The 18,644-nt window shown below is 45.9% G+C and overlaps 1 protein-coding gene across 2 annotated transcripts in view; it reads right to left on the bottom strand.

The window, feature by feature from the left end:
- Nucleotides 1–16,124, bottom strand: part of NAV2 (neuron navigator 2) — a 768,220-nt gene extending 752,096 nt beyond the window's left edge. The window contains exons 1-2 of one of the 2 annotated variants that reach the window (XM_074401233.1): nucleotides 16,048–16,124; nucleotides 10,337–10,987 (exon numbers count right to left, since the gene is read on the bottom strand). In XM_074401233.1, the coding sequence (XP_074257334.1) occupies nucleotides 10,337–10,411 (75 nt within the window). In that variant the 5' untranslated portion in view covers nucleotides 10,412–10,987; nucleotides 16,048–16,124. The remainder of the gene's footprint in view (nucleotides 1–10,336; nucleotides 10,988–16,047) is intronic. The other variant, XM_074401231.1, reaches the window with a different exon arrangement.
- Nucleotides 16,125–18,644: the final 2,520 nt, after the last annotated feature.

The following is an 18,644-nucleotide window of genomic DNA, read 5'->3' as shown; positions in this document are numbered from 1 at the left end:
ACTCTAAATGATCAGCAAATGCAGACATCAATGAAATGACCTTCTGGGTCACCTGTCACCATAGACCTGTGGAAATTCAAAGGGAAAAGGCATGTCTCTACAGTGGGGGTGACGGGGATAATAGATTCACAATAATAAAACTGGGTCTTCACAGTTATGAATCCACACTCACATAAAGACTCACAAATGCAGAACCTTTACCTCTAAGAAGTGCTTCCAGACACCATTTCTCCCATCCCAAATCAAAGACAACTAAAACCTTCTCCTTTCTAAGAAACTACTGCTCTGTGCCACAAAGAGTCTAACTCAGAGAGTCAAAGGAAAGTCCTAACTCTGTGTTTTACCCTCTCATTTGGAATGTTCACTGTCATTCATTCATTCAACAAATATTTTCTGATCATCTGCTATGTGCTGAGCACTGTAATGTGTTCTGAACGCAGAAACAAACATGAAACTGAATGGCTAGAGAAAAAGAGAGACTTTCAGCAAACAATTAAATACAGATTTACACATGTGAGATGCCATCTAAGAACAATTCTTTGTTCTACTTTTTAGCTTCTCATGATGATTTTCTCATATCGTTAAGAATTTTTCCTTACTGCATTTTTAAATTATGACAGTGGAAACAAGGAGAAATATTTTAACTTAAATTTAGAATCACACACCTCTGTGTAGGAGGTGAGAAGAGGGGAATCTGAAGGAAACTTACCCACCTAAGAAGCAAATAAAAACCTGGATTCTGAGCCAAAAGGCGCAATGTTCCCAGGTATCCAGATTGGTACCTCTACGATGGTGTCACAAGAGATGAAGGATGTATAATCGTGCTATTTGTAACTAAGATGTTGACTCCTGTCCATCAAGTCTCACTGTGACCCCAGATATTCAAGGGACCATAGGTGCTGGAAATGGACACAGCTCTGGAAATGGACACAGCTTTGGGTAACCTTATCTTTACTTACTCTGCGTAAGGAACAAATCACCATGTACACCCAAGCTTAGATGTTAACTTCCCTCTCAAACATATGCAGTTACACAGCTCTGGCTCATTCCCCAAATGACCTCCAGTTCCTATGTCAGGAATCACTCTGACTTGGCTTCTTCAGCCACCTGTGCCAATCCCATCTTTGCTTCTGTTTCCTCCCCACAAATAAACTCAGAATGCAGATGCAAGGTTTCAGTGTTGTTCCTTATCTTTGGAAGAAGCTGCGTTGTAAAAAAAAAAAAATCCACTCCTGCTCTGCCATCCGCATCTCCTCTCATTTCTCTTCCCAGCCCCCACATCCCTCTCTTTCTAATTATCCCAACGAGAAAGAAGATTAAAAATTAATGCCCTGAGGATGGGAGTCAGAGATGTCATTATTGTGATTCAAATGCCAGGCATGGAAGAATCTGATCTAAGCTTTAGGAGCAAAGTTACCAAGGAAGGGTTTTGGAAAAGCTTGATTAATTGTAACCCACCTCCAGGTAACTAGGTTTTCTTTCCTGGTGCTGAGGTTATAGGGGGTGCCATCGAGTAAATCAAATGAAATTCAAAAAAACTTTCAGGTAAAAATGCAACTTGTAAGGAGTGTCTGAGACACACATAGAAAGATTTAACCTAATCCCTACATGCCAGGGTTCTGTGCATTGTAATTTAATGTGTGGAAAGATGAAGTCAAAGTAGTTATTACAGGATTGCTACATAAAGGAAGTTTTTTTGTCGCCACTGATTGTACTTCTAAAACAGAAAAGTACACTTTCTTTTAAGAAGATGTGCATAACACAAGTTTAAATCAGAAGGAATTTTATGTGACCTTTAGTTAACCAAAAGGAAACTCAAACGCAATAGCAGGAGCCACCCATCCCCTAACCCCATTTTACTCCTCAAATAGGCCACTTAACAAGGATTTTGCCAAATTATGTAAGGGAAACGCATGATAAGAATTATAATAGATACCCTTTAATACTTATGTGATAAGTACTGTGTTAAGTCTTTAAGTGCATTATATCTCATAATCCTCACCAAAGGTTTTATTATTAGCATCCTAATTTTCATAATGAAAATGCAGAGGCTAGAAAGGTTAAATAAATTTTCCTACATAATAAAGTCTCAAAGTGATGTGATTAACAAATACCAAACAACCTAGGTGACATTGCTGTTCTTTTTCCCTCCAGTTTAAAACTATACTTTAGATCAGGCGTCCCCAAACTACGGCCTGGCCGGCGGGCCGCATGCGGACCCCTGAGGCCATTTATCCAGCCCCTGCCGCACTTCAGGAAGGGGCACCTCTTTCACTGGTGGTCAGTGAGAGGCGCACAGTATGTGGTGGCCCTCCAACGGTCTGAGGGACAGTAAACTGACCCCCTGTGTAAAAAGTTTGGGGATGCCTACTTTAGATAGTTTGAGAAAGGAATAAATGATGACACAGTACAGACCAATAGGAAAAAGTTAAGTCTAAAGAGATCAGGTAAGTAAAAGGGCTTTAACAAATGCGCCAATCCTGGGTCTCTGCACAGGATGCCAACAGGGGAGTTGGCACTGAGTACCACTTAGCATTAAATTTCATCCTTCTTTTGTGCTGAGGACTCAATTTGTTTTCGGGAAGCCAGTTTGGGACAGAGCTAAAAAGTCAAAGTAAATTCGGTTTACTTAACGTTCAGAGCTACTCTTGTGCAATTTACATAAATATATCAAATAAATGGAGAATGGCTACTTTTGAGGGTGCCTGGGTCATTGTTCAACTTCTAGCAGTTTTAACGACCAAAAATAGCCCGACTTTTCCAGCATCACTAAAATCAGGTCCAGAAAAATGTCAAATTTTCTTCATTGTTGAAAATTAAGCTGAAATAACAAATATCAGCATTCATTTCTGCTGATTGAAGAAGGCCATTTTATTTTCTGGAAAACCACCCTGATACAGCCACAATGGGGGTTAAAGTTTCAACACATGAATTTTTGGGGAAACACAATTCGGTCCATAACAGCCAGCATCCATCCCAGCTGCAGCCCCCAAAAGGCCGCATGGTTCCCATGTGAGCTACTCATTTAGACGTCTCTTCAGTGTGCCTCTCACTTGGCCCCTTACAGGCAGAATTCAAGATCCCCCTCCTCCAGAGAAGCCCTCCCTGACCTCTTCAAACCAGAAAGATGCTTACCTAATATCACAGTCACTGCTGATTGAAATGCCTCCCCCAAGACACTGGAAGTGCCCAGAGATAGGGGACAATCTCTAAGCTCATCATCATGATCCCAGTGCCTTATGCTGTGGCTGGCTGGCACACAGTAGCTACTCAATAAATAAAGTGGGATGAATGAATGAATGAATGAATGAAGATTAATCTTGTGCTATCTCACATTCTCTTCATTGAGATGAAGGCAGGGAATTGGTCTGACCCCTTTGCCGTCCTCTCCCCTGACCCTATACCTGACTCAGATCTCAAAGCTTACCGAATGGAGTTGCATCTGGCTACAGTCTCTCTCCATTCTTCTTCAATGATGTGTGAAACGTGCTGTGATAGGTCCTCACTATCCCTCCCGAGCTCTTGGTTAACACTCCTTCATTCATGCCAGGAAGACAGGTGGGCCCTACAGGCAGTGACCTATCAGAAGACAGATCAGGTGTAACTGCTGCTACCTCTAGCTCCAAAGGACAAGCAGTAAACAGTGGCCTAGGCCAGGGAACAAGCATTTCAGCCCATCTGGGGAGCTGGGGCTGAAGCCTCAACCTCACCTAACATGTGAGCATCGGTCCATCCAGACCCCTAACCACACCTTCAGTGCCCCAGAGCTCATATCACTATGGCCAAGGAAAATCTCTAGAAAGCAGCTTGGCCTCGCTACTGGCCTGGGATTGACCTTGGGGAGGGAGGTGGCATGCAGCCCTGATTAGCTGAATGACATGGACATTGTTCCCCGTTAAACAAGACATCTGTAAGATGTCATACAGGTATCATGCAGGACTAAAGAAAGAGAAATGGAAACAAGGGAGCCAGCTAGGAAGCTATGCCACCATCCAGGCAAGAATTCCTGGACCTTAAACTAGGGTGGTAGCAGTGAGACTAGAAATTCCACTACTGATTGAAGAAAGCCATTTTATTCCCTGGAAAGCAATCCTAATAACAGTAACATTGGGAGTGGGAGTGTGTGTGTGTGTGTGTGTGTGTGTGTGTGTGTGTGTGTGTGCGTGCGCGTGCGTACATACTTATGCACGGATGCAAAGAAGTTGAAAAAGGGATTTTTAATTGTTGGCAAGGTAAAATTTCAGTGAAATTCTGGAGTCCAGCAGACAACTTAAATTGTGGAACCTTGGAGAAGTCCCTGAACCACAGATTTTACATCTGTAAGATAATACTTACATCATGGGTTTAGGATATCTAAATGAGATGGTAAAAGGAGTGCTGGTTCCTCCCTGGCACACAGTTGGTCAATATATGTTAGTCACTTCTATCTTTACCCCATTGATCTAATTTTTTAAATCCTTTTCAAAAGCTTCACTAACCACTTGTGCTTGGGAATTACTTTAAATTGCACTTGTTCTCTTCCTACATCCCAAAAGAATAACAACTGCCGTGTCTCCACTTTCACAAACCAAGTGCAAGGGCACTTCTACCATGAGAAGTGTTAGAAGGTGTCATTACTTCAAGTCGCTCCATCCAGAGGACTGCCAGTCCCCATTGGCCACCGATACATTGAAGATTGGCAACATCTGAGATCCATCCACCTCCATCTTCCTGCTCTAGTCACTAATGCAAACCCTCTTGCTTCTTCCTTCCAATCATGACTTCAATATGCCTTTTTCTACTCACCAGACCCAGTCTAGACTTCCTTCATCAAATGTTTTGATGGCTTCAGATAACTCCTAAATGTCTCCTTGAATCTTATCTCCCCCTGCTCTCTCTGTGAGTACACAACATATTAAACATAAGAGGATCAGATTCACCTGACCACAGGAAAAGAGGAATCTCAACCCTGTAAGTAACATTCATCCATACCACCAATATTTGCTGGGAGCCTATTGCATGCTGGAGATAATGAGATGGACAAGGCCTCCTCAAGGAACCAACCATCTTGTTCAGAGGTGTGACATGTGGGAAACTGTCTGGGACATAAGGAGAATGTGGTGAACTCCTACCCAGGCTGCACTTAAGCAAGGTATAGAAACAGGAGGAGGATCCATTCTACATGGAGAATATTTGAGGGGTCTGGGAGTGAGGGCCTTCTGGGTGAGTGAGCATAATACATGAGCAAAGACTCAGAAGTTGGGGGAAATGTAAGGTCTGTTCAGGAAACAGCAATCAGAGCTTAACAAGAAGAGAAGATTTGAGTAAGAGAATAGGAGACTGTAGTAGTCACAGTAATCCCCATTTACTGAATGCTTATGTGCCAGGCACAGTTCTGAGCGTCTTGTAACCTATGTACATGTAAATACCACTGGGGAAAACAGCTCCAGGAGGGTACAGAATGCCTCCAGGTTTAACACTGAGGTCAGTGAGACTCCAGTGAGATTCCAGCTTTTTATCCATTATACCTTAGAAGTCAGTGACCATGTTAATTGCCAAGGGCTGGAGAGGATGGCTTCCTCTGAAGGAAGATGCAGTTGGAAACCACTGAGTAGGATGATAATAGCTGGACTCTGAGACAAATAATCCAGCCAGAAGTGGGGAATAAACTTAAGAAGAAGAAATAGAAACAAAAAAGCCAGCCAGGAAGCTACAGCACTACCTGGGCAAGAATTCCTGGATCTGAAACTAGGGTGGTAGAAGTGAAACTAAAAAGCACAGACAGGCGCCAGATACACGTGGCACAGGAACAAGTAGGGCTGATGACTGGATGAAAGGGTGGTGGGCCTATGGGATGGGAGAAGGTCAAATGATTTTGAGTTGCAAACCCAAGTGACAAGGAAGTTGGGAACGCCATTAATAAAAATGAAGATGAGAGGCTGACGGGGCAAGTATGATCAGATGCTGCCCTTTGAAGGGCGGGGTTTGGCAGATCCAGAGCAGTTCAGCCAACCCTGGAAATTTTAATTACACTAAGCCTGAGTTCACCCTCTCCAAAGTCATTTTTAAAAACTGGCTCCAGGAAGCTTTTATCTGAGAAGCTGACAGCTAGGAGAATATTCAAACGAAACCATTTTTGTCTCTACTCCGTCATCAAGCATCTTTAAAAAAAAAAAAAAACCTCAACAATTCTTATTTTACAGTGTTCATCCTCTGTGGGAAACCTCTGTCTGTGAAGGACAAACTTCTAAGGAAGAGTAGAGAAAAATCAATCAAAAAGTCATTCCCTTGACTGATCAATAGGTGTCTGTCAGGGAATTTTACTTCTTGCATCTATGCTAGTTAAGTAGGTTCTTAGAGCACTGAACAATACATACCTTGCTGAATTTCTTTACACGGAAGCCCCCTGCCTTCCTGGCTTTTTCCTCACTTCAGCACAGAATTCGAATCTGACAAGAGCTAGGGATGCATAGAGAGCTGCCATCTATATGTGGCACCCTGATAAGTTGTCAAAGGAATAGGGAGGAGCTTGGAGAGCTCTGAATGAACCCTCTCCTGGTACAGGGGACAAGTGGTCCATCCACATCTGACGGCTGCCTCCTGATCTTCCCACGGCCAGCCGCAAAAGTCTTGCTCAGAAGACACGTCCTCAGGGAGGCATCCCCTTATACACAGGTAAAGCTCATCCTCCTGGGGCAAGAGAAGAGGTCTAGACCTCGAAACCTTATGCCTCTGTGGCTGCATAGGTGTATACGAGGTATAAAACTTCATCTTTATTGATGTGTAAGCTTAAAAAGCATGCACTTTACTGAATCTGCTATACATCAATTAAAAGAGAAATTTAAGAATAATTATAAATATGAAATGTACATCTCTCTCACTCACTACACCAACTTTACCCTATTTATTTTCTTTAGAGCATGGGCCAGTGTTTGCAAGTAGATGATCTAGTTATTTGCCTGTTGCTGGCTGTTCAGAGAGGCACTGTCCACCACAGTGGCCACTAGCCACATGCAGCTATCGAAGTTTAAACTAATTATAACTCAATAAAATTTAAAATTCGGCCACATTAGTGACATTTCAAGTACTCTGTGGCCAGATATGGCTAGTGGCTACTGATCTGTACAGTGCACGAATAGAACATTTCCATCATTGCAGGAAGTTCTATTGGAGGGCCCTGATCTAAAACATAGTCTTCAAGAAAAAAGTGACCTTGTATGTCTGGTTTATACTTACCTCTTACACAGGTGCCTGCTACAAGGAGGCACTTCCTAAATACTTGTTGAATACATAAATACTGGAATTATGTAATATCAAAAAAAATCACAGAGCCCAAACCAGAAACCTGGAAACATCCTAAATATATATCTATAAGGGATTAGTTATATAATTTTGGCACTTCTACACTGTAACTCTATCCAGTGACTAAAAGGCATGAGCTGGGTATGTATGTAATGACTCAGATAGACACCCACATTATTTTAAATGACAAAGCAAGTTTTCTAAAAATATGTACAGCATGAATCCATTTTATTGAGAAACACAAACCAATAAAAGTCAAGAATAATATGTACCAAACTGTTAATAGCAGTCACTGCTGGATAGAATTCGAGAAATGAGAAATTTATATTCTGTATTCTTCTGTAATGTTTGAATGTGTGACATGTATGTATTACTTATTTTTTTAAGATTCAAAACAATATCATGTGCAGCCCTCTAAGAACAAAAGGAGAAAAAGAAAGCCTACATTGCGCTCTATCCCAAAGATATATAGAACATTTCTTAAATATTTACCAAGCGCCAAATTCTTTCCCAGCTTTATTCCATTTAATCTTAATAATATCCCTATAATAAAATACTATTGTCCGATGTTGAAAATGTAGACTCTAATCATCAGAGAGGTTAAGTAGGTTTCCCAGGGTTGCACAGCTAGCACACAGCACTATTGGCATTTGAACCCAGGTCTCTGGTTCTACAGTCCATGACACCCTTCACTGCAGAAGGCATATGCATGTACCTACAAAGAGCCAGATCCTAGTTGGCTCTAAACTAGCCATTTCATCCATATGAAACCCCAAACAATCACCAAGCTACAACCAGGTGCATGAGAGGTGGCTTTCGCTTCTTGGGACATTGGGAAATACAGCAAAATTGAATCTAGCTAGCCCTCTGCCTTGTCTCTTGACTTATCTCACAATTGTCTTTCCCTAAGTAATTCTTACACACAGACAGAAATGCCAGGAGGATCTGGTGCCAATGAGTGCTTGGTAACTTAAGCATGCTGGTGGAGACTTCCCAGCTCTCCAGCAGATGCCTCGATTGTGCCTTTGTTGGATTTTCAGCCAATCCCCCCTGAAGAGGAGTTTTCCGCTCACCCGAGGTATATGAGCCAAAACACTGTAGAGTCGCCTTTCAGCTTCATGGACAAGACATTCCCGGCTGCACGCTGAGAGGCTTGTTTAGCTTCACACTTGACGCAAATGGGGTGTGTGTTTACCCACAAACACACACATGCACACACCAACAGAAGCTGCCGCCGCCAACAGAATCTACTGCAGTAGCGGTATTTCTAGAAGCCCAGAAGCTGTACTCTGAGCAATGTGGAACACTATCACAGTGCCTATCAGGAAAAACAATCTAATTCTTTCTAAGCAAAGTTTCAACCACAGCCCAGAAAATTCAGTAGAAAATGAAATGTAATACTCTATTAAACCTTATTTTGCCAGCACAAGCGAGAGCTCACCCAAGCATGGAGTGTCATTAAAATGGATCTTACATATATCATTATAAATTTAATAATCGCCATGACGGCTAGAGTTCAAGTTAAAATGAATGTCAGCTGAGCATGACCAATTGATGTTACCCCAGCTGCCGCAGAGCCTCACTTGGGGTTATATTCTACTTCCAGAGGCTCCATAGTACATGTGGACCCAACGCAGCCAGAGCCAAGAACAGATGGGAAATGCAGACATCTACACCTAGCCAAAAAGAAGCCATCATAATTGCATATTATCTCGCTGTACCAGCCCAATTAAAACTGTCTACAGTGTCAGAGGTCCCAAATGTTCCTCCACTAAGTGTCTGGATACCAAACTTGGCTAATACTTGGTCAAATGCAGTCAATCCTGGGTTCTGTTCACAATTATTATTGATTTTTCTCCTACCTGTCAGAAAGCTTCTGTAGAAATAGGAGTAGACAGGTCTAGTAAGTTATACACTTAATAACTCAAACACCACAAAACAAATCCCACTTATCTAGGTTCCCAAGACAGTGGGCATCCTTCCTGAATTGTAGTGGCGGCAATTTCAGAAATTGAATTTTTTGTTAGGAATGAAGTCAATATTTATGTTTATAAGATGTTTTCTTCTATATCCTTGGAAAGTTGGAGGAAAATGCAATACAAAATCCTTTTTCATACGCAAACACACACACACATACACACACAGCCATATAAAATTATAGGGAAGAGTCAAAAGGACAGTTTTCATCTCCATGTGTATTTTATACTGGGAAGAGTGAATCTCTCAGACTCAGGAGGAGAGGGATATCTACACCACTCTGAAAGAACACCAGAAAGTCTTTTTTTACCATCCACATTTCAAAGAAAATATCAGAAATTATTTTCAGTTTAACACAAACTTGGACTCTGCTAGAGCTGTGTTTAACCCTTGCCACCCCCTAGTCCTAGCTACGCCCCAAGAGTAAGAAGATACAGCTTCAACTTTCTTCCTAGACAACCAGCCCCTCTATGCTACTCCCCAACACGTCTGCCTTTTAAAGACGAGTTGAACTTTAACTGGTAGACACAGGTCCTGGGTGACTGCGGCTTTCAGACCAATGACAGCAAATGACCCACACTCAACAGGCCATTTTAAATGGCTGTGACATTCTCACGGATAGGGCCAAAGAGCACAGTAGAATATGTTTTTGATCCATAAACACAAGAGCCAGCCGCCCACACAGAGAATAATTCAAACAAAACCTCCACTGTCAGGAGAAACATTTCCAAAAGGTGCTAAGAGTGTGTGAATCCCAAAGGGGGCTTCACTACAAAGGCACTCATATTGGACTTTGAGAACACCAACATTTTTTGTTAACTCCCTCAGATAAAGCTTACAAATCTTTGCCTTTTTGGCTGCCAGGACTGAATTTTTTCCCTTTTCTTTATCTTTCTTCTTGCCTACCAGCAAGTCAGGACACCCAACATCAAGACATAGCAAATCTCAAGCCACCATGCTACCTCCTTCAGGAGAGAAAGACAAACAAGCATTCTCAGTGATGACCACCTATGCTCTCTGAATCACTTAGCAATTCCAGCACCGTAATCCAAGCAACCAACCAAGTTCTGCCACTTACCCTCTTTTGATCTTCCAGTCCGTGGGTAACTGGCTTTCTCTTCTGCTGTTGGCTGGACTCAGAAACCGATTCCATCTCCCAGAAATAAAATCCTCTCTCTCCTTCAGCAATGCTTCCCAATCCACAGAGGAACAAAATAACCCACGCAAAAGTGATGCATGTAACCTCCAGAGTTCCCGCCAGCCAGGGAAATCGGCACCGCCTCTTCAAAGGTCTTCTTGTCTTCTTAAAATCCACTTGGGAATCTCGCTCGGCACCACTGCCTTTGCAATGAGGGTGGCTGCTGCCGGCATCATGAGAGCTAAGTCTTGGGGTTTTACTTTAGGTCTGAGACTCGCTTCATGAGAGCCCGGAGGACAAATTTGGGCAAAGACAAGTCTATATCCTAGGGCACATACCACATTACTGCCCCGGAAACCCTTTTCTTCACTGTCTCCTTGGCACAGATAATTTATATGTCAATAACAATGTAAATGGGCATTTAATCCACCAAGCTGATAACATCCACATCCCTCTCTGGCAGTCCCTGACTCCCATAAATCACTGCAAACACTGCACGGAAAGCCGCCCCTCATGGCTCCTGCAAGCGTTCATCACAGCGGTGGCTCCCCTCCTGGGCTGTCATCTTCCTTCATGGTGTAAGACCCATACCTGAGGAGAAAATGTTCAACAGTCAGATTTGTCTTTTGTAGAAAAGTATAGATTTGAGTTGTCTTGCCCACCATCTGGAGCCACATAGTGAGGCCTGAACCAAGAAGCAGCCGATGATCTTTTTCCAAGCTCCTCTGAGCACATCCATGGACAAGCAACCTCCAGGGGCCTCATGGGCTCCCCGCTTCTTGTGTTCTGGAAATAAGCACACCGGAGCTGGAAATGAGTTATCTTTCAAAATTCCATGGAATGCATCATATCATCATCATCATCATCATCATCATCATCATCACCATCATCAGAGGAATAAGGCACCAAAGTATGAAGAGACAGGGAAGCAATGGTCTGTGAAGCACAAAGCATCAACATTTTCCCCCCAGTTACAGCTGCAGGAGGCAGTGTATGGCAGGCGAGACACTGGGGTCCTCGGGGAGAGTGAGAAAGAGCAGCAGAGACTGTCTCAGAGCTGAAAAGCAACTGTCTACAGAGCGGCATTCCCTGCCTGGGAACCTGCAGGCAGAGCACTCAGTCAGCTCTTGGCTGACGTCACAGAAGCTCAGAGAGACAAGGAGGGAGGAGAGAAGAAGGGGCCTCTGTACCAAAAAAAAAAAAAATATTTGCACTTGGTATACCCTCCCATAAATAGTCCAAGAGGTGGGAACATATCTGAGGACCTTGTGAACATGCATCAACAAATAATTATGAATGCCTCCTCCCACAACACCAGCACCATCAGGAAGGAAAGGAATGGGGGTGGGGAGCTCTTTACTAAAAGGCACTAGTCTTGCCAGCATTTCTAATGAACGCACTAGCCATTCCACAATTCAGGCCATGCCAGCCTCCGGGAGAGCTGTGGCCAGATCCGGCCGCAGCGGGCACTAGACAGAAACCCACAGACCCTCCCTTGCAGCTGTCCTAACTGGTGGCTACTTTGGAATGAGGCCGAAGCCATCCCCTATCACAAAAGGCTTCCGCGCAGCTCAGTGCCAAAGCAGGTTAAGAGGCGGACATGAGACTAGGCCACAGACAGCTTGCCAGTCGGGGGAGGAGGAGGAGGAGGAAGAAAAGGACTAGTGGATGCTTGGGAGAGAAGCTGCAGAGGGGATGTGACTTTGCAGTTACATCTCTCTTCATTGATGGCTTGTCCCACACACATGAAACACTCAGCCAGAACAGATTTCTGCAAGTGAATTCCCAAGTCACAGATGTTCTGATTTTGGTAGAATCAGTGAGGAGCAGAATGTTCAGAAGAAGGGTATCTTGTATACCCAAGGGTGGCTGACATTATAGACAGAATGACTGAAACCCTCTGCTGACCCAGGAAATAGCTGAGCTTTTAGGAAAAAATAGACACTCTCTGGTTGCTCGCTACCACTATCTCCACAGCTCCTTCAAGGGATCCCTGGCAAAGGTGAGAAACCTCAAATCCATTCTTTTTAACTCCAGACCACAATGCGGATAAACTCTGACAAACTGACTGTAAGTATTACCCTTTTCTGAATCCAACTGAAACCTCAAACTAAAAGACTCAGGCAGACCTAGGTTCAAATCTCAATGCTACAGCTTCTTGTGCGACCCTGAGCCAGTAATTTAACCTCTCTGAATCTCAGTTTTCTCATCTCTAAAGTGAGGAGAATAATACCACACAAAATTGGAAAGATCAAGATCACCTATTGACACAGAACAGGTGATCAAATGATAATTGCTAACATGTACTAAATGTTTGCTGTATGCTGAATACTAGCTACCACTTCACATATTCATTTATTCAGAAAATCTCTGCTAAGGGCTTGCTGTATGTCACTTCTTTTCTTCAAATAGAGATGTTTAGCCTTGTATTAAAGATGAGACAACTGAGGATAAGAAAGGTCAAGTAACTTGCCCAAAGTGACACAGCGAGGAAGTGTGGGTCTAAAATTTCAACCCAGGTCTCATTTCAAAGTTCCTGCTCAGATCCATGCTGCTCTGGAAGGAGCACTGTTGTTTGGCTTTCCACAAGCAGGCTGAGTTCACAATCTATACTTTTCACAGCTACTGGTCCTCCTCATGAATAATAATAAAAGGAAAAAAAAGTCAGGTGCCAAAAAAGGTCTCCTGCTTGGAAGGCCTTCTCCATCGGGGCTGCGTCATTGACAGCTCTGGGCTTTCTCTGTATCTGAGAACAGCTCTGCACTCTGCGCCAGGCCCCTGTGCTGGAGCTCTCTCCCGGGTGAGACCCTGTCACATCCCATCACACCAGCCGGTGCACCCGCCCCAAGTGCACATGGGGACAGACGCTCTCGCCACAGAAATACCTCCCAACCAGCAGGAAGTGGGAGGATGCTCAACACCTCCTGTGAGCCTTTTGTTTTTTTTCTGGGAGTCAGTTTCCACCAGTTCTGGGGCTGTTGCTGTCCTTATGCTGGAGCCAGAGAGAAGAGGGTCACCAGAGAAAGAAGAGAAGCAAGGACACTGTTGTCAGCTAGCTAACTGCCGCATCCAGTCTGTTTCCTGACTGGGCAGAAGGGACTTTAAGAGATATGCTCTGATGTAAAAGCTCTGGCTTTTTACTGCCAGTGAAATCTCAGGGTGTTTAAATACACTTGAATGAAAATGAGCTGAAAGAAAGGACTCGGGGAACATTTAACTGAATTGTTGAGAAGTGAACATGCTTATTGGATAGAGCCCTAAATGCAGCAATATATCAGCAGCTTCTCTCTGTGCCATAAGTCAGCCAGGAGCAGCTGCAAGGGAAAGGGGGAAAAGGGGAAGGCCCGGCCAGACGGCACCATAAGGTGAGTGGGGAGCATTGTGGGCAAGCTCTGGCTTCCCCTAAAAGTTCAGAAGACAAGCCCAGCCTTACTGAAGATATTCTGAACACACTGCTAAGGCTTTTTCCTGCCAGGTACAGTCTCCAAAAGGCTTCAAACTCCCATTCCACATCTACCCAAATCCTTCTTCTTCCGGGCAACCCCTAGGGTGGGGTGTGGGGGGGAGGAAAGGTTAAAGACTGGTTTGGAGGTATAGCCCAGTATACAGGGGGTACAGGAAAGAGCTTCCTAGTCTTAGAGGTACAGGCATCCTTCAGAGGGACCCGCTGAAGTCCCTTCCAGCAGTGAAACTTCATTCCCTATTAAATGCCAATTTAGGATTCCAGGTATCAGAAAAGTCATAGGCCAGGCCTTCTTAGGTACAACTTACTCCTTCTGCCATGTCTGTTTGAATTGTGAGCCCAGCTTTGGCAAAATAGCCTTAGATTTTTTTCCAGTTTTCGAAATCAGGCAATGCCCCTTTAGCTTTTTCCTCCTCTCCAGTGGCAGCCAGGACTGGGATAACTGGCTTTTTTAGATCTGGATTAAAGGTTGTGAGGTTGAGGGGCCTGACCTGTTTCATCTTATACCTGGACTTAAGCTTCTAAAAGAGGGGTGCATCCATTTTTCCAGTGGTCTAATTAACACTCACCACCAACGCTGCATTTTTAATTAATCCTTGGTGCCAATGGGGGAAACAGAAGAGCTTCTTGAACATCTAGCTTTTCGTTAATCAATCCATAAATAAGTTACATAAGAGGTATGAAAGAGAACCAAGGAGGCCTGGTGGTTTCTGGGCTGAGTTTCTAATCTAGGGGCTTTTTTGCTTCCAAAGGGAGCCCGCAAGTCGGCTACTTCTGCTAAGCCGCAGGGGAGGGAGGGCTGACCCAGCCGCCAACCCTGGCGCCTTTATCTGCTCACGGCGAGGGAGCCGAGCGTGCACCCGCCTCTTCTCTGGAGAAAAGAAAGGATCGCACACAAAAATAAGTCACTAGGGCCCCAGCTGGGCGACGCGGGCTGCCACTGCTGCTGCCTGTGTCCCTTTGCCAGCAAGAAAGGAGCCGGCTCAGCGGAGCGCACACCCGGGAGGCACCGCGGCTCCCAGCGCTCCGGCGCCCCCTCCCCGCCCGCGCCCCAGCCCGCCGCCCGCAGCTAACCGGAGCGTGGGAGAGCGAGGGCCAGGGGAACCACAGGCCTGGCCTAGTTGCCCCCAGCTCAGCTCGGATCTGATCCACCTACACCGCCCTCACCAACACATACACATATATGGACAGACAGGCACAGAGGAGACACAGACTGACACAGGCACAGCAGACACTTGCAGACATGCAGACAGACACCCACACAGACTTACAGAAGCACATCCATATACACAGATACCCCCAGAAGCCCGGATCACACACGAGGAAGCACGACCCCGCAGAGAGGGACCTGTGCAGACAGGTTACTAGACCTATTCAGAGACAGACGTAGCTAGAAAACAGGCGCAGACAGAAAACACACATGCTCATAGATACACCTAGAGACTAGCACACAGAGAGGAGGACACATGCAGACCGAAAACACAGAGACACCTACAGAAGGATCCACAAACAGCGGTACTCAGACACAAGCACCTGGAGAGGGCGTTCACAGTCACCCATGCTAGCAGCAAACACAGAGGGACCCAGACGCGGGGATACACCCAGAGACACAATCATGCAGAGGGCAACCCACAGAGACACGGCAAACAAGACACGCGGAAACACAAGAACACGCACAGGAGGTGGCACACCCTCAGGCACGTACGCCCAGAGGGACACACACCCACTCCGGATGGGGGCGGGCGCAGTGTCGCTGGAAGCTGGGAAAGTGCGCCCCCGAGCTCGCAGAGCAGCCTCCAAGGCCGGCACAGCACGCCCAGCCCCGCATCTGCTGGGGAAGAGTTTCCCAGCGCATCTGCGAACAAGGGCCCCCGGCCGTCATCAGGCACGGGCGGCTGTGCCTCTGCTGGCCCAGTATCTATGCTGCGGCCGGGTGGCTTCAGAGGCCCTGGCCCTCGGCCAGGGTCCAGGAGCAGAGGGGTGTGACCCCGAGCCTATCAATGAGAGGCTGGCTCTCTCCGCAAAGGCACTCCCCGCCCTGCCCTGGAACCCGGAGCTCAGCAGAGAGCATCACCAAGTCCTCTCCTCCTTGCCCATCCAGTTGCGCTGCAAACTTTCCCAGGCCGTTCCTGCCGCGGGGCAGTCCAGCCCGATCCGACCTGGGGCAGGCGGCATAGGGGGTTCCTACCTGCGCCCACGCCGGCTTCGCGGAGCCGCCTCCTCCAGCCGGTCTCGCACCGCACTCCAGCCCCGCGCTTCTCAGCCGCGGCCGCTGCCGCTGCAGCCGCTCCTTGCCCTCCCGTTACCCAGGAAACCGCCTCCTCCTCCCTCCCGCCAGCCAACCAGTGCAGTTCACATGGCGCCTGGCTGCCAATCGGTGGCCACGCCACCCTGGTCCCCTTCCAGGGTCCCGAGTCCTTTCCCAGGCTAGGGGACCAGAGAAAGAGAGAGGGTCTCTCCGGAGCTGCTGCTATTCGATGGCAGGCCCTGCCAGGCAGAGACATGCCAATCCTGCCTGCTAGCGCCCTTCTTCTATGGGACAGACGCACCTGACACTTTAAGGAAGATGTGCATCACTGGGCAACCTGAGTCAGAAGATGCCTCGGGGCACCTGGTTCAGTCTCCCACTAAATCCAGGAATCCCCTGGACAGGATCCCATCAGGGAGCTGTCCAGCCTATGTCCAAACACCTCTCTCCATGGAGCTCTCTGAAGCTCCCAAGACAGTGCTTATTACCTTTCTGGTTGCAGAGCTCTGGTTGACAGCAAGTTCTTTCCAACAACAATTGAAATCTACCTCCATGCAAGACCCATTTCTGCTTCCTGGACATGCAGAACAAGAATCCCTGGGCCACCTAACAGCCAGACCTTCTGTAACCTAGAGGGCAATGCATCCCATCCCCAAGGTGACCCATCTCCTGACAGTTCTTCATTCTTCTTGTCTTACCCAGGGCCATTTTAGAATCTTGGAGGCTTGTGCTCCCCATGTTTTATATCTCTTTCATGGAGTGGCCTAGTACATAAGTGTCCACATGAGAGGATCTCAGGAACCCAGTACTGCAAATAAGACTTGAACTGCTGAAAAAAAAAATCTCTCCTCTCCTAAGTTTATATCAGGTCCAAAGACAGAGTAAATGGGGAGACAAGACATGTCTGAAGAGGCACCAGAGTGGACATTTCTCTCTTTCCACTCCCCTTCTCTCTCTGAAGACTTCATATTCCCCTCCAATCCTATCATCCAATCGAAACTTGCCCCATCGCACAGGGTGCCCGAGGTAAGAAAGCAGGAAATCCTATTGGTCTTGGCAGGAGAGTGGCCTGGCCTTTCCGAAGTTTCCAGGTGCCACCAGCCTGCAGGGCCTGTCCACAGCCACAGGCAGATCTTTCTATGGCACCATCTGGTGAAGATCAGGTGGGTCCAGCATTCTCAAGATGTTATGTACACAGATATCTCGTTAGAAATGGAGCTCAAGACACACATACCAAAGTAGAAGGCTAATCCTGCTGCTGGGCCCCTGTTTGGGAGTCAGGAGGAGATTGGGGCTCAGGAAGGGAGGTACATTTGTCTGCTGTCAGAGCAGGAGGGATTGATGAGGACCAGACAGTACCCAGCTGGATCCCTGCCAGCTCTGACCATCATTCTCCAGGTCTGGTGGGAGAAAGGGGGCCCAGCTGTAGGATGAAGGGATGGCAGAGGGAATTGCAGCTGGGGTGTAAGCTCATGCTCACTCAGAAACATCCACATATATTACACTCCTGGGCCCTGCCCCAAAGGGGCCCACTGAGACTACTCACAAGACAGAGCTGCAAAATAAAACCCATGCTCTTTCTGAGCCAGTCAGCTCAGACACTTGCAAGAAAGTCCCTCTGAGCTTATGCAAGGAAGAAGACCAGCAGGGGCATGATAGGAAAATGACATCATGAATCCAGTCATAAGGAGTGTGTTATAGTTAGAAGAATGAATACCTGAGATAGACAACCTGGATTGAAATCCCCTCTCCACCATTATCAGCAATGTAATCTTGTCTCTGAAACTAGATTTGCTCATCTATAAAGCAGGGAAGCCTATATTCCTCTTCACAGAGAGGTCATAAGGATTTGATGTAATCATGGATGAGCACAAACTTTGTAAACAAGAATGTACTTTGCAGAGAAAGACTTTTATCAACATGCCCATTTTGCCTCTGTGATGGTAAATTTTGTGTGTCAGCTTAGCTAGACTATGGTATCCAGTTTTTTCATCAAATACCATTCTAGATGTTTTGGGGAATGTATTCCATTCTATATAATTAACATTTAAATCAGTAGACTTTGAGTAAAACAGATTATCCTTCCTAATGTGGGTGGGCTTCATCCAATCCATTGAAAGCCTTAAGAAAAAGATGGATGTCCTGAGGAAGAAGGAGTTCTATATATGTATATATTCCACTAGTTCTGTTTCTCTAGAGAGCCCTGCATAATACATCTGCTTCCTGGAATAATGATGATTTGCCAGGCAAATCCAAGGAGCAGACACAACCAGGTGACCAAATTTGTAGCCTGATCATAAATCTGGAAGCCATTGGTACACATGTGTGTGTTTCCCCAAGCCCAGTACTGGTAGGTGTTGTCTTATTTTTATAGATGGCTTCAACCCAATGCTCTATGAAACAATCTTTCACCTACCAGGGGTGGGCAATTTGGAGAACATTTTTCTAAAACTGCTACCTTTCTCTCCTGCCATTATGCCACCTGCCTTAGTCCCATCTGCATGCTAGGATCCAGGAGAGCAGAGTCTGGTCCATGG

Source organism: Saimiri boliviensis, chromosome 6 (assembly GCF_048565385.1).
Source record: "Saimiri boliviensis isolate mSaiBol1 chromosome 6, mSaiBol1.pri, whole genome shotgun sequence".
Lineage (NCBI taxonomy): Eukaryota > Metazoa > Chordata > Mammalia > Primates > Cebidae > Saimiri > Saimiri boliviensis.
The sequence above is the reverse complement of the archived record's forward strand: the minus strand, read 5'-3'. Positions and strand labels throughout refer to the sequence as shown.